Source organism: Hemitrygon akajei, chromosome 31, assembly GCF_048418815.1.
Source record: "Hemitrygon akajei chromosome 31, sHemAka1.3, whole genome shotgun sequence".
Lineage (NCBI taxonomy): Eukaryota > Metazoa > Chordata > Chondrichthyes > Myliobatiformes > Dasyatidae > Hemitrygon > Hemitrygon akajei.
In genome coordinates this window covers 31,628,731-31,645,460 of record NC_133154.1, presented here as the reverse complement: position 1 = coordinate 31,645,460, position 16,730 = coordinate 31,628,731, and the positions used below count along the sequence as shown (strand labels likewise).

At 43.2% G+C, this 16,730-nt stretch overlaps 1 protein-coding gene across 3 annotated transcripts in view; it reads left to right on the top strand.

Annotated features, from left to right (window-relative positions):
- Nucleotides 1-5,089: 5,089 nt before the first annotated feature.
- LOC140719107 (uncharacterized) overlaps nucleotides 5,090-16,730 on the top strand; it is a 77,567-nt gene continuing 65,926 nt past the window's right edge. The window contains exons 1-2 of one of the 3 annotated variants that reach the window (XR_012096863.1): nucleotides 5,090-7,720; nucleotides 7,925-8,781. Coding sequence is in view for 1 of the 3 variants with exons in the window: in XM_073033488.1 (XP_072889589.1) it covers nucleotides 15,198-15,271; nucleotides 16,112-16,251 (214 nt within the window). In the remaining 2 variants the exon portion in view is untranslated. Of the gene's footprint in view, nucleotides 7,721-7,924; nucleotides 8,782-14,551; nucleotides 15,272-16,111; nucleotides 16,252-16,730 lie in introns of those variants that run through there. The other 2 variants (XM_073033488.1, XR_012096862.1) reach the window with 2 other exon arrangements.

The window sequence follows — 16,730 nt, the reverse complement described above, 5'->3', positions numbered from 1 at the left end:
CCCACCCGGGCTCAGTCCCAGGACCCCTTATAAACACCTGCCAGCTGAATAGGCAACAGGTGTGCCTCCTTAAGCCAAGAGGATCCTAATTGGCTTAAGGGTGACGGGAGGGACGGCTGCAAGACCCGGAGTCCGGAGTCCGCGGACCGGATCAAGACCCGGAATGCGGTCTCAGGACCGGACCATGACAAACTCGGCCTTTTCTCCTTGGAGTGACGGAGGATGAGAGGTGTATAAGATGATGAAAGGCATTGATTGTGTGGATAGTCACAGGCTTTTTCCCAGGGCTGAAATGGCTTGCATGAGAGGGCACAGTTTTAAGGTGCTTGGAAGTAGGTACAGAGGAGATATCAGGGGTAAGTTTCTTTTGCAGAGTGGTGAGTGCGTGGAATGGGCTGCCAGCAACAGTGGTGGAGGTGGATATGAGACTTTTATTTGGATAGATACATGGAAAGAAAAACAGAGGGCTATGGGTAACCCTAGTCATTTCTAAGGTAGGGACATGTCCGGCACAACTTTGTAGGCCGAAGGGCCTGTATTGTACTGCAGGTTTTCTATGTTTCTATGAACAGAGCCAAAGGGGCTGATGAACACTTGCAAGCATCTATCTTTCTACATGTAATTGGCGAAGATGTACTGGACAGCTTTTAAATTGATGAGCCAGACTTTACACTGGACACTCTGTTGACAAAATTTGAGGACTATTTTGTCCCAAGTGAAAACATCACATTTGAAAGATTTGTTCTTTTCCTGTGACTAGAAACAAGGTGTTAGTTTTGACCAATACTTGGCTGAGCTATACACACTGAATAAGTCCTGTGAGTTTGGAGATTTGAGAGACTCACTAGTTAAAGAAAAAATAGTTTGTGGAATCCCAGATAATGTCCTCAGAGGAAAAAGGCAAATAGGGAGGTAGGCACATCCCAAAGATGCGTCCTGCTGATGGAAAGTCCTGCAAATAATTTTGGGAAGAGGAATCCTTTTGCAAAGTGCTGCAAGGCTGGGGTTACTAAGACAAACGTGCACTCGGTTGCTGAAGAAAAAGAAGAAGTCTTTGTAGATTCTCTGCAGACTATGGGTGCTGGTAAATTGGAATGGATTGTTCCAGTGACTGTGAATGAGAGAGTAATTCCATTCAAGCTTGATAATGGAGCCCAGGTGAATCTTTTATCCATGAATGATTACAAGACTCTCAAAGTAAAGAGCAAGATTTGTCAAATGAAGTTTAAAAAATACAGGCTATACTGGAAAGAAGGCACCAGTAAAAAAAAAGCTACTGATTGCTGAAATTTGAGTACAGCCAATATTAGGTCTGAGTGCATGTGAAAAGCTCATCCTGGTGAAAAGAGTTTTCATAGTGGCTTCACTGACCAAAAGTCGCCAGGCAACACCCATGGAAGGCTGTGCAGATGTCTTTGAGGGGTTCAGATGCTTACCTGATGTAACTTGGGATACTTGTAACAGCATCCATGAGAGCTCCAGAGAGATTATGCAAGAGAAGCACAAGAATACCACAGTCTATAGACATCTGATCCAGATACACCAGCATGACAGTCAGGATGCCAGTGATCATAATGAAGAGGTTGTCATTCTTGCTTCCACATCATGCAGCTTTGGTTCAAAATCTGCCCCTTGTCGACTTATAATTAAAGATGGAAATCAAGAATATCTCTATGATCCTCTGCGAAGTTGAAGATGAGAAACAAAAAAGGAACACTGACCCAAAGGTCAGAACAACAGCAACAGTTCAAGACAAACAGGAGAAGTTGCTGTCTATGATATGCAGCCAACAGAAAGAGCACTGTGAAATAAATGAGACAGAATCAGTTGGAACTTGTGCAAAGACTCACACCACGTGGATGTAGGGCTCCATTATGAGGGTGTGGAGTGAACACGGCAAGAACAGGAACAGAGACGAACAGGTAGGATCTAGGCAGAAGGACACGAAAGAAATGAACACAGTGATCAGAGTTCTCAAATATACACTAGTATTAATACAGCGAATAAAAGCAATACATCTGTGGAAACAAATACCAGACCAAAAGAGATCATCAATCCACCACAGAGACAGGTGGAAAGTTAGCTGAGTGAATAAAAGTCTGCATTTGCTCATTACAGTTGAAGTTAATGTAAATATCTTTATTGGAAAGTGTTATTATTTCTTGGAGGACATGGTATAATGAGGACATAGCATTTCTTTAAAGGGGCACTTCTTTAAAGTGTTATTACTGTATGTATGTGCATAATAAAGAACCTCAGTTCTCAATGGGCATTGCAGGCACTTGACCCTGGAACCAGGAGTGACGTTGTTGAATTGGTCACTTGCATGCACTCTTGCTGGCTGAACCCATTGCTGGAGTTTTACCTACACTGTTTGTCTTTTATCAAGAGCAAACATAACAAATCCTCCTTCACTCCAAAGAGAAAAGCCCTAGCTAACTCAACCTATCCTCATAAGACATATTCCTGATAAACCTGTACCAACTCTAAAGCTACTTATAATGAAGCGACCAGAGGCAGTCTCAATATTCCAAGTGTGTTCTAACCAGGATGTTAGAGAGCTACAACATTACTTTGTGGCTTTTGAACTTAGTCCTCCAACTAATGAAAGCCAACACACACCATGCATTTGCTTAACAGCCCTATCAGCCCATGTGGCAACTTTAAATGATCTATGGACATGGAACCCAAGATCCCTCTGTTCCTCCACACCACTAAGAATTCTGACATTAATCCTGATTTCTGACTTGAAAATTGGCTTTCCAAAGTGAATCACCTCACATTTTTACGGATTGAACCCCATCTGCCACTTCTCAGCCCAGCTCTGCATCTTGTCAATATGCCATTGTAACCTAGACAACCTTCTACACTATCCACAACTCCACTGACCTTAGTGTCATCTGCAAACTAACCCACCCTTCCACTTCTTCATCCAAGTTGTTCATAAAATTCTCAGAAAGGTGGGGTACCAGAACAGATCTCTGCAGAATACCACTGGTCTCATACCTCCAGAATACACTCCATGCCTTCAGTGAGCAAGCCAATTCTGAATCCACACAGCAAAGTTTGTTGTGAATCTTTGCTGCACCATTGCTAGCTCACTGACATCTTTCCTATTGTTGGGTGACCAGAACTGTTGCATATTCATTGTGGTCTCACTGACAACATACTTGTGTAATATGAGGTCCTAACTCCTTTGTTTGATGCACTGGCGATGAATGTCAGTTTTCCATACTCTGCCTTCACCATCCTGTCTATCTAAATCATTCATTTCAGGGAACAATATACACATATTCCTATGTGCTTTTTTGTAACAATTTTTTGTAACCTGTTTTGTAACAATCCTCTCCAGGGTCATAACAATTGCAGTGGAAGTCCTGCCCTGGTGTAAGTTTTCAAAATAAAACACCTCACACTTTTCTGAGTTAAATTCCATCTGCCATTCCTTGCCCTCATCAGTTCATTGAGATCCCGTTGTACCATGGAAAAACATCCCTGTCCGTTATGCCAGTAAATTTGGTGTCACCTACAGTCTAACCATGTTTCTTGGAATGGAGGCTGGTTTGTAGTGGTGTACAACAGGGACTCTTGTTATTCATTACTTACATAAATGATTTGGACGCAAATGCTTGAGGCTTGATCAGTGAGTTTCTGGAGGACACAAAATTAGGATCAGTTGTTAATTACAGGTGGATATTAGTCAGTTAGGGAAATTGTCTGAGGACTGGCAAATGGATTTCAATTCAGATAAATGTAAGATGATATATTTTGGAAAGTCAAACCAGGACTTGCATATACTACAAATGTACAGGCACTGAGGAGCTTAATGGAACAGAGGGATCAAGGAATACAAATGCTTAATCCACTGAAGGCAGCATCGCAGGTGGAGAGAATGATGAAGGGCACATTTGGCACACTGGCCTTCTTTGGGTACAATTGTGTAACCATTGACATTAGGCTGGCTGACTTGTTCCCTGGCTTATCCATGCAGCCCTTTTTAAATAAAGCTAAAACATTAGCTATCCTCACCTATAAGACCACAAAACATAGGAGCAGAATTAGACAACTCATCTCATCGATTCTGCTCTGCATGGCTGACTATCCCTCTTAATGCCATTCTCCTACCTTCTCTCTGTATCCTTTGACTCCCTTATTAATTAAGGATCTACCAATCTCTGCTTTAAATATAACCAATGACTTGACCTCCACAACCATCTGTTGCAATGAATTCCACAGATTCACCACCCTCTGGCTAAAGCAATTCCTCCTTATCTCCGTTCTAAAGGGACAGAGATTCTGCCTTGCATTCTAAGGCTGTACTCTCTGGTCTTTGACACCCCCTTCCCCACGTCAACTCTATCTAGGCCTTTCAATATTCAATAGGTTTCAATAAGTTCCCTCTCATTTTTCTAAACTCCAGTAAGTACAGGCCCCAGAGCCTTCAAATATTTCTCACACATTAGCCTTGTCATCCTTCCAAGGATCATTCTCCTGAATTTTATCTCCAATACCAGCACACTCTTTCTTAGATAGGGAGTGCAAAACTGATCATAATGTTCCAAATATTATCTGATCAATACTTAATAAAGCCTCATCAATACATCCTTATTCTTATATTCTAGTCCTCTTGAAATGAATGCCAACATTGCATTTGCCTCTAGGGAATCCCGCACAGGTCCCTTCACCCACAAACTTGCCACAAAGCTGCCAATTCTGTCATGCAAATCATTGATATATAATGTAAAAAGCAGTCCCAATACCTACCCCTGCAGAACACCTCTAGTTACCATCAACCAATCAGAAAAGCACCCATTTATTCCCAATCTGCCTGCTACCAGTCAGCCTATCTTTCCTTAATATCATGGGTTCTTACACGAGGAAATCTGCAGATGCTGGAAATTCAAACAACAACACACACAAAATGCTGGTGGAACACAGCAGGCCAGGCAGCATCTATAGATCCCTATATAGCATCCCTATAGATGCTGCCTGGCCTGCTGTGTTCCACCAGCATTTTGTGTGTGTTGTTGTTTGAGAAACCCAAGTGCTGGTTGTGGACTGCAGCTTGATGAACTCTGGATCAAAGACTCCTTGGGTCTTCTGCTGTTGCTTGCCTGGTGGGTGACAGGGTCAATATTTTTGCAGCTGCTTGTGCGAAGGGGCGCGGGACGCTTTGGGGCTATGATGTTCCTATTGTTTTATGGGGTTTCTTACTTTTATGGATGTCTGTGAAGAGGATCAATTTCAGGTTGTATACTGTATCCAAACTCTGATACTAAACATACCTTTGAACCTTTGAGAGAGGAGCTGCCCAACATTGATTGAAAGTGTACGCTAGCAAGGATGATGGCAGAGAATAAATGGCTGGAATTCATTTGGAAGGTGCAGGATTGGTTCATCCCAAACAACAAGTATTCTAAGGGGGGAAGGAGGTAACCATGGTTGACAAGGAAAGTCAAAGACGGCATAAAAGCAAAACAGAAGGAATACAACACAGTAAAAATTAGTGCAGAGGTAGAGGATTAGGAAGCTTGTGAAAAAAAAAACAATAGAATGCAACTATTAAAAAAATGAGAAAAAACATGAAATATGAAGGGAAGCTATCCAGTAATATAAAAGAGGATACCAAAAGGTTTTTTCCATATATATTTAGAGTAAGAGGCAAGAGTGGATTTTGGACTGCAGGCAAATGACACTGGAGAGGTAGTAATGGGGTCAAAGAAATGGCGGACAAACTTAGTAAGTATTTTGCATCAGCCTTTGCTGTAGAAGACACCAGCAGTAAGGCAGATATTCGAGCATGCGGGGTGGGGGGCTGGGGAGGAGGGCAGCAGAAATTAGTGGAGTCACTGTTACTAAGGAGGAGATGCTTAGGATGCTGAGAGGTCTAAAGGTAGACAAGCCACCTAGACCAGATGGACACACCGAGATTCTGAAAGAGGCCACTAAAGTGATTGCGGAGGCATAGTTGTGATCTTTTATGAATCACTAGATTCTGGACTGAAAAATTGCAAATGTCACCCCACTCTTTAAGAAAGGAGAGGCAGGCAAACAACAGAACATTTATAGGCTGGTTGTCCTGACCAGAGGTTGGCAGGATATTAGTGTCCATTATTAAGGATGATGTGTCAGGGTACTTGAAGGCACATGATAAGATAGACCCAGGTCATGATGGTTTCCTTGAGGAGAAATCTTGCCTGACATATCTGTTGGAATTGAGAAAGTAACAGGCAAGATAGACAAAGGAGAGTCAGTGGATATTGTTTACTTAGATTTTCAAAAGACCATTAACAAGGTGCTTACATATGAGGTTGCTGAACAAAGATGAGGCCCATGCTATTACAGGAAAAAAATATTAGCATGCCCAGAAGGTTGCATGCTTCCTCTATTTCAAGAGCCTGATGGGCATGAAGATGGGCCTGGAGAAGAACTTGGACAGATTAAGAGAATAAGCAAAAAAGCTGCAAATGAAATGCAATGGAGTAATGTGTATGGTAGAAGGAATAAAAGGATAGACTATTTTCTAATTGGAAAGAAAATTTGGCAATCGGAGATATAAATGGACTTGGGAACCCTTGTGCAAAGATGTAGTGCATTTATAAGGAATTGGTCAGACCACATTTGGAATAATGCGAGCAATTTTGAGCTCCTTATCAGGACATGCTGATGTTAGAGAGGATCCAAAGGAGGTTCATGATAGAGATGGACAAACAACCAATGTGCAAAAGACAACAAACTGTGCAAATACAGACAGAAAATTAATAATAATTAGTAAATATCAAGAATATGAGTTGTAGAGTCCTTCAAAGTGAGTCCATAGGTTGTGGAATCAGTTCAGTGGGGTGAGTGAAGTTATCTCCTCTATTTCAAGAGCCTGATGGTTTAGGGGTAATAACTGATCCTGAACCTGACAGAGTGGGACTTGTGGTCCCTGTGCCTCCTTCTTCCTGGGAGCAGTGAGAAGAGAGTGTTGGAATCGGTTGCCTTTTAAAAAAATACTTTTTATGATATTAGTTGAATTAATGCAAGACTAAAATTGTACTTTTACTGTATTTTCTTTTTTACTGATATAAATTTGTATTTTTAACAATTTGTATCTTTAGCAAACTCATCTGGGAAATGGTACCACAGAATAAAAGCCAGGACTAACAGGTCCGGGACAGCTTCCTCCACCAGGCCATCAGACTGATTTGAGTGTATTTCTATATTAAACTGACTGTTCTATTTATTATAAATAATTATAAATTACTATGATTGCTTATTGAACATTTAGACAGAGATGTAAAGATTTTTACTCCTCATGTTTGTGAAGGGTGTAATAAAGTCAATTCAATTGTGTTTCACAGTATGTGGCAGTTTGTCTCCACTTACTGGCAGAAGGCAGTATAACAGTTATCAGCCCCTTGGCATGAACATTGAACTCCAACTTCCGGTAATTCCCTCCCTCTCCCTTCCCCCATCCCAGTTTCACTCTGCCTCCTCTTACATTCCTTCTTCACCTTTCCTGCCTATCCCCTCCCCCATCCCTTGATCTTTCCTCTGATTGGTTTTTCACCTGGCACCTACCAGCCTTCTCCTTCCCACCCTCCCCCCACCTTCTTTATAGGGCCCCTGGCCCCTGCCCCCTCCTTCTTCAGTCCTGATGAAGAGTCTGGGCCCGAAACGTTGACTGCTTGTTTCCACGGATGCTGCCCGACCTGCTGAGTTCCTCTAGCATGTTGTACGTATTGCAATATATATACCTTTTCATTTTTTTAATTGGCTAAGTATTAGCACACTATACACTTGTTATAATTGTGTAGCCTTTTAATTGGTTTATCTCCATCTAAGGAATTTCTGTTATCTCGTGTAGATATTTTAGAGATGTCATTTTTTTATTATGTTAAATTTATTGAATCTCTTTAATCTCTGCTTTGCTTTTCAGCTCCTCAGTTTCAAGTGCTCTGTATCTTTGTTTATGAGGAATCTTAAGTTTCTCACTCATTCCTGAACTCCTAAAACCACCCAGAGATCAAAAATTACCAGTGGCCTGGATAGTGGCGCTCCCTGATTATGGATGCTGTTTTCTTGTGACATGTTCCCTTTACAAAATTGTGAAATGTGCTCAATGTTGGGGAGGGCTTTACCTGTGATGGACTGGGCTGTATCCGATTCTTTTGCAGTTTTATTCCACCCAAAAGCATTGGTGTTTCCATATCAAGCCATGATGCAATCTGTCACTATACTCTCCACTGTGCATTTACAGAAGTTTGGAAAAGTTTTAGATGACATGTGGAATCTCTGCAAACTTCTAAGAAAGTAGAGGCGTTCTATGTAATGACACTCACATGCTGGTCCCAGCATACACCCTCTGAAATGATGACACCAAGGAATTTAAAGTTGCTGACTCTCTCTACCTCTGATCCCCTGATGCTCCCCACCATCCAGGTCATCCTCTCTTCTCACTGATGCCATCGGGAAGGATGTACAGGGGGGTCTCAGGTTCCCATACCAAGAAATTCAGGAACTAGTGTGGATAACTTCTCTCACCCTAATACTGAGCTGAATCCTCAGCCTATGGACTCACTACAACTTGTTCTCAGTATTATTTATTATTATGATTTATATTTTTGTATTTTCACTGCTTGTCTTCTTTTGCACACTGGTTGTTTCAGTCTTTGTGTGTAGTTCTTCATTGATTCTATTGTATTTTTCTGTTCTGTTGTGAACACCCACAAGAAAATAAATCTCAGGGTGGTATATTGTGCCATACATATACTTTAATAAAAAATTTACTTTGAACTTTGAATTTTTGAGTGATGTGGCCAACTCTCTGCAGTTTCTTGTGGTCTAGGATAGAGTAGTTACACTAGCAAGCAGTGATAGATCCAGGTAGGAAGCTTTAGAACCATAGAACACTACAGCACAATATAGGCCCTTCAGCCCTCCATGTTGTGCCGACCCATACATCCTTAAAAAAGAACTAAATCCACACTACCTCATAACCCTCCATTTTTCTTTCATCCATGTGCTTGTCCAAGATGCTCTTAAATACCCTTAATGTCTTAGCCTCCACCACCATCCCTGGCAAGTCATTCCAGGCACTCACAACCCTCTGTGTAAAAAAAATTTACCCCTGATGTCTCCCCTAAACTTCCCTCCCTTAATTTTGTACATATGCCCTCTGGTCTTTCTGTGGTGCATCGATAAAAAACAGGTGGCTGCTGACCCTGACCCAGGAACACTTGATGCCCACACCAGTATACAGTGAGGGGTGAGGTATAACCGATACTGAAGGGACGGATGGGGCCATGCACGGAGGACAGAGCCCAGAAGGACTCGGTGAACCTAGCCGGTTTCTGTATGCTGGCAACAGCATATCAAAGGGAATAACTGCATTCTCGACAGGATCACTACCCTCACCTCCTCCTCATACTCAAAAGGGCTTGGAGTCAACCTCAAACCCTTCTTCCACACATGGGGCAGGCGGAGGATTTGTGGCAGCACCCTCTGTGAGAACCAGCTGCTCCTTTTCTCAGCTCCCCACATCACAAATCCGCCCTGCCACCCATCATCAGACCCTTATTTTCACTCAACTGCACAGCACAAAAATAAACCCGTCAGCTGAGGAGCACAGGAGTTGGGACATTATGGTGCAGTTATACAAGATGTCAGTGAAACTGCACCTGGATTTTCTACAGTTTTGTAGATACGCAGATGAAAAAACATGGACAATTACTTGGAATTATGATGTAGCCATTAGTGTTCAGACAGGACAGGCTGCAGTGTTTGCCTACTGAGGAAATATGGGTGGAACTGAAGATTTAGAAAGGGATGATGAGGTTAATGGGTTTACATTATAGACCTTCCAATAGGCAGTGGGGTTCAGAGGAGCAAATTTGTAGAGAAATAGCAGACAGCTGCTAGAAAAATAAGGCTGTGATTGTAGGTAATTTCCACATATAGACTGGGACTCCCATACTGTAAATGGTGGATGAACAAATTAAGTATTTTGCATTAGTCTTTGGGGTGAAAGACCCCAGTGGTATGTCGGAGCTTTGATAGCGTCGGGGGCAAAAGTGAGCGTAATTGCTATTACTGGGAGAAGGTGCTTGTGAAGCTGAAAGGTAGATATCACCTAGGCTAGATGGACTACAACTCAAGGATTCTGAAAGAGGTAGCTGAAGAGATTGTGGAGAGAGTAGTAATGATCTTTCAAGAATCAATTGAATCTGGCATGGTTCTGGAGGACTGGAAAATTGCAAATGTCACTCCACCCTTCAAGAAGGGAGGGAGGCAGAAAAGATTAAGTTATAGCCTGACCTCAGTGGTTAGGAAGATATTGGAGTCCGTTGTTAAGGATGTGGTTTGGGGGTACTTGGAGGCACACGATAAAATAGTCTAAAGTCAATGTGCTTTGCAAGAGAAAATCTTGCCTGACAAATCTGTTGGAATTTTTTGAGAAAATCACAAGCAGGATAGACAAAGGAGAATAGGTGGATGTTGTGTTCTTGGGTTTTCAGAAGGCCTTTGACAAGGTGATTCATATGAGGCTGCTTAATAAGATAAATCAATGCCTGCAGCGTGATCTGGACGATCTGCAAAAATGCGTGGAAAAATGGCAGATGGATTTCAAAGCAGATCAATGTGAGGCATTTCACTTTGGAAGGATAAGCCAGGGTAGGACTTACACAGGAAACGGTAGGGCACTGAGGAGTGCAGTAGAACAGAGAAATTGGGAAATAGAGAACTGCAATTCCTTCAAAGTGACATCACAGTTCATAAAGAGAATTTTTGACATAATTTGAGCACTGAGTACAGGAGAGGAGATGTTATGTTGAAGCTGAATAAGACATTGGTGAGGCTGAATTTGGAATATTGTGTGCAGTTCTGGTCACCAATCTACAGGAAATATATCAGTAGAACAAATGCAAAGAAAATTAACAAGGGCATTTCAGGGACTTGAAGACCTGAGTTATAGGGAAAGGATGAATGGGTTGGGACTTTACTCCCTGGAGCATAGGAGAATGTGGGGAGATTTGAAAGAGGTAGACAAAATTATAAGGGTTATAGACAGAGTAAATACTTTGTTCCCCCGAAGGCTGGGTGAGCCTAGAACTGTAGGTCACAGGTTTAGGGTGAAAGGTGAAATATTTAAGGGGAACCAGGTGGAATTTCATTTAGAGGGTAGTGTGGGAAAAGAAAGGGCTGTCAAAGGAGTGGCGGATGCATTTAGGAGAAGTACACGGATGGGAGGTGTATGGAGAGCTATGGTCTGGATAGGATGGAGGGCTTGTTTCTTTGCTATAGTGCTCTATGACGCTACATCCTGTTGCTAAAAACCGTCACCAGTAATTTGCCTACCACTTATGTGAGTCCACAGCTTCCAGGATTATCTGTTCCCCTTCTTGAATAATAGAACATCATCAACTTCTGACTAGTCCTCAGGGAGCTCACCTGCGGTTAGAGAGGGCACAAAGATATCAGTGAAGTCCCCAGCAATCTCAGACCATGCCTCGATCAATAATCAGGTGTATATTCCATCAGGCTCTGGGTACTTATACACCTCAATGTTCTTTTAGACTCAACACTACTTCCTTTGTGGTCCTGTATTAAACAAATTTAACAGACATTTGGATTTGTACAGCAATAGGAAGGGTTTAGTTATAGAGTCATACAGCAGGGAAAAGGGGCCTTTCAGTCTGTTTGTCCTTGCTGTCTGAGATGTACGTTCAAGGTAATTCAATGTCTCAAAGGGGATGGATCAAATGCAGGCAGATGGGACTAGTTTAGGTGGGCATTTGGGTTGGCATGCACGAGTTAGGCCAAGGGTCCTGTTTTAGTGCAGTGTTATTCTATGAATTTTTAAACCTTTATCAGGCCACTGCTCAGCAATCTACATCAACCACATGAGGAGAATTAGTCCTTTTGCTTCTTCAAGTCTGCACCAGTATTTGATCATGGTTAACTTATTTTCCCTCTCAACCATTCTCCTGCCTTCACCCTGTAACATTTGACACCCCTGATAAACAGGAACCCATCAACCTTCTGTGAATTCCACAGATTCACCTTTCTGGCTAAAGAATTTCCTCATCATCTCTGTTCAATAGGGACATATTGAACACCACTAATTACTGGCTACTGACCTGAAAAGGCCCCCTTTATCCCCACTCATAGCCATCTGCTAGTCAGCTAATCTGTTGTCCACACTGGTATCTTTCCTGTAACAACATGAGCTCTTATCTTGTTTAGCAGCATTTATATAATGGCCACAACTGTCATAGTTAGAGCAGACATTTCCCCAGGGTTAAAATGCCTAATACCAGAGGAAGTGCATTTAAGGTGGGAGGGATACATTCAAAGGAAAAAGGGCAAGATTCATTTTATATATTACACAGAGTGTGGGTTGGGGGGGGGAGAGGGGCTTTGACCGTCAGTTTCGGGACCATCAGTTTCATTCCTCCTGTTCCACTCCCTCATCCTCTGCTTGCTCCACATCCTGTCCAACCTCAATCAGAGCACCTCCTCAAATTCCCAGCTCCAAGGACCTGGATCCGTCCCCCAGCATTGTGAAGCAGAGACTGGGGAGCGTGAGTAACGTTCTAACTAGTTGTGTCGCGGACGGTGAAGAAGGATCAAAAATTACAGTGGCAGTCTTGATCATCTTGGGTATTTGGGCCAAGGAATGGCAGATTGAGTTTAATTCGGATCATTGCAAGGTCAGATCCAAGTACAATGTTCACAGTGTTGTGCAACAGAGGGACTGAGCTGTACAAATACATGGTTCACTGAAAGTGGAATCACAGGTAGAAATGGAGGTTTTTGGCATTGGCTTTCATCAGTCAGGGCATTGAGTATAAACGTTGGGAGTTGATGGCGTGGTTGTGCAGGACAATGATGATGCCATGATTTGATTATTGTCACAAATACGAGAAAATCGGCAGATGCCAGAAATCCAAATCAACAGAGACACAAAATGCTGGAGGAACTCAGTAGGCCAGGCAGCATCTATGGAGAGGAGTAACCAGCAGACATTTTGGGCTGAGACTCTTCTTCAGAACTTGGTGTTCCATTTGGGTTGCTATGCTGTGTTACAGAACTGGAAAGAGTTTAGAAAAGACTTGAAGTACTGAGTTGTAGGAGAAATACTTATTGCAATTCACTTTTTTCCCCATTATGTATTGTATTGCACTGCAACTACAAAGACAACAAATTTCATGATGCATGCTGGTGATATTAAACCCGATTCTGAGTATGGGACAGAGGTGATTTTATAGATGATTTTAAATCATGATGAGCACATATAGGGTGAATGCACTCATTCTTTCTCCCAGGGATGTTGCCAGGAATGGAAAGCTTCAATCATAAGGAGACAGGAGAACCCTAACCTGTGCACTGATCCCAGAAATGGTGACAGTGCAACACTAAATTCCCTGCCCACACACCACAGGCTCCCAGTGACAATGCAAGGACCCCCGAAATGGGGACAGTACAACACTGAATTCGCTCCACTTACTCCAGCCCCACTTTGCAATGATCCCAAATGGGGGGCGGGGAGGGGTAGCTGTGCTCTCCAATTCTTCCTCTCCCACTCCACGCCCCATTGTCCTTTGCAATGATCCTAGAACTGGAAGGTGATGTAACATGTAATTTCCTATCACCCACTCTTTCCCCAGTTCCTGCACCGATCTCAGAAATGGGGACGTGGCAACACTGTCCCCCTCATTGCAACCCCATAGTGATTACAAAACTGAGGAAGGTGCACATGAATTGTCTCACTCTTGCCCCACTGTGACAATAATCCCGGAAAATGGCGGTTGCCTTTGCAAGACACATATTGCACTTGACAGCAGCTGCATCCCGTATACTTTGAATAATTAGTTCCATATCCGCCTGCACTTCCATATTAATCTAAAACCCTATGGAAGGCCGCGCTCTCGCCGTCAGACACGATTGCCGCCTGTTTATGAAGAGAACTACAACTCCCCGCAGGCAGTGCGGTCAAATGGAACCAGCCGACGAAACCCTGAAGCCGCGGGGCCATCTGGGAGTTGTAGTCCTGTTTTCAGCAACCACGCTCGCTCCCATCTTTAACATTCCTCCTCAGCCCCCACAAACAACGCCGCTCCGGAAAACCAACTGAACCGTCGAAAGAGAACTATGTCTGTTCTTGTATACACTTGTCGGCCAACACCGACAGTAGCAACTTACAGAACAATATTGTAGTTGTAGAACGGTGGTGTAGGAGAGGCGGAGCATGTCGCTCCTTTCCACTCGACCATTCACAGTCCAGACCCACCTCTATTTCCTCATATCATTGGTTGATACATCTATCGGTCAAACGAAACCGTTTGGGGTTATGAAGGATAGCGGAGCGGAGATTCAACCAGAGCGACGTGTATTCTGGCCATTAGACAAGCAGCATGTTCTGAAATCCCGCCCTTCCACTGCTCCTTAGCCAATAGCAGAAGGGGATGACACGGTTACCAAATTGGCTTTTTTTCGGAGCTAAATTCCAGAAATACAGGTATGGCTTTTTCCAGTTTGGTTGGCTTTAGAAAATTCTTTTGGCTTTTGGGCTTTTTCCTGGCTTTTCTACATGTTAAAATAATCTGCACGAAAATTACATACTGTCATTTTTCTAAAACATTTTCCTTTAAGAAAAATGTTTTTTGGTCAGTTACATTTGGCAATATTTCTGCCACCAACTGAGTTTGGGAGGTCAAGAAGGCGCCAAACCGACAAGTCAGCAACACGGTCACGTGCGTCCGGGGCCGGTTTGTCTCGGACCTCCGAAGTGTTTGGATGTGATTGATAATCATACAAATCGACCGTGAAGTGTACTTTCTATACGTAATAACGTTTTGTGGTGAAACTGTGACGCCTTCGGCTGTTTTTATAAATCATTTATTATCAACACCCATGGGCATGTCGTCAAAGAAATGGAAAGCTTCTTACGATAGGAATCGTAAGTAAATAGTAAATGGGAAGAAATATTTGTATGGGTCCGAAAGGCTGCTGATGGATCGGGGACAGCTTATTGAAAATTTTGCCACTGCAACCTTTCAAATCATGAAAACTCTGAGAAACACAAGCGGAGAACTCCATCAAAAGGCCAGATGCAACTGATGCACCATCAATAACTCACTCTGAGATGTAAGAAGCCAGATATCGGCTTTTATTGACTGGAAGAATGAAGAACACTACATCCTGGAGAAATGAGGCCGGGCTCAGGCCTCAATCGCCTTTATACAGGGGTCTGTGGGAGGAGCCACAGGAGCAGTCCAGACAGGTATACGTAGTTCACCACAGCAACTTAATGTAACAAAGACTCCTAGGCAAGATAATGATAAAGTTAAGGCAGTAGAGCTGCAAATTGCTGTAAGCATGACCTGCCATTGTGCGATAGGTACAGTTGACCACCTGAGTGAATTCATGATGACACATGGGCATGGGAGTACACTGGAGCACATGGAGTTACATGAAATTAAATGTGCATGCTTAATCAAAAACATTGCCAGACGCTGGAGAAACTCAGCAGGTCAAGCAGTATCTGTGGAAAAGAGTAGAGTCAACTTTTTGGGTCGGAACCCTTTCTATCTTTCCATTTCCTTTCCAGTCCTGCTGAAAGAACCTCAGTAGAAAAAGCCTTACCTATAACCACTCTTACATTCCAAGGAATAAAATCATAACCTATTCGATCTTGTAACTCAGGTCCTCCAGACCTGAAAACATCCTTGTAAATTTTCTCTGTACTTTTTCAACCTTATGTATACTTTTCCTGTAGGAAGGTGACCAAAACTGCACACAGTACTCCAAATTTGGCCTCACCAACGTCTTAACATAACATCCCATCTCCTGTACTCAATACTTCGATTTATGAAGGCCAATGTGCCAAAAGCTTTATGATCCTACCAATGATGCCACTTTCAATGAATTATTATTCAAATTATTATTATTCCTGCACAGTCATGGTCATTATAGTCTGCATCTTATGATAACAATGTAGCAACTACACTGTAGCTGGATTCACTGGACTCACTTGTTGGATGATGATATAAGGAGACTCAAGATAATTTCAGTCTCTTCCGGTCCAGGTGGCTGATGGGAAACCATCTTTCTCCTTTCAAAGGTTCCATCTGTGTGTCTTCACTTCATTGGTTCTCTGCAAGACCGCTGGCTCATGTCACTGGCCTCGGAGGAGATGCTGGTTTGAGTTGTTACCCTCGAAGAGACTGCTGGTTCGCGTCACTTCGCTCAGAGAGGCCTCAGGTTTGTGTCACTGCTCTCATAAAGACCGCTGATTCAGGTCTCTACCCTCAGAGTGGCCGCTGGTTCGAGTCAATTCCGTCAGCGAGGCCACAGGTTCAAGTCACTTCCCTTGAAGTGGCCGCAGGTTCATTTCACTGCCCTTGGAGGGGCCTCTGATTCACGTCCATGCCCTTGGAGAGGCCTCTTATTCAGGTCACTGCCCTCTGAGGGGCCACCAGTTCGAGTCACTTCCCTCAGAAAGGCCACAGATTCGAGTCACTTCCCTCAAAGTGACAGCAAGTTCATGTCACTGGCCTCGGAGAGGCCTCTTATTCAGGTCATTGCCCTCTGAGGGGCCACCGGTTCGAGTCACTTCCCTCAGAAAGGCCACAGATTCGAGTCACTTCCCTCAGAAAAGCCACAGATTCGAGTCACTTCCCTCAAGGTGGCCACATGTTCACGTCACTCGCCTCGGAGAGGCCTCTTCTTTGTGTCCCCTC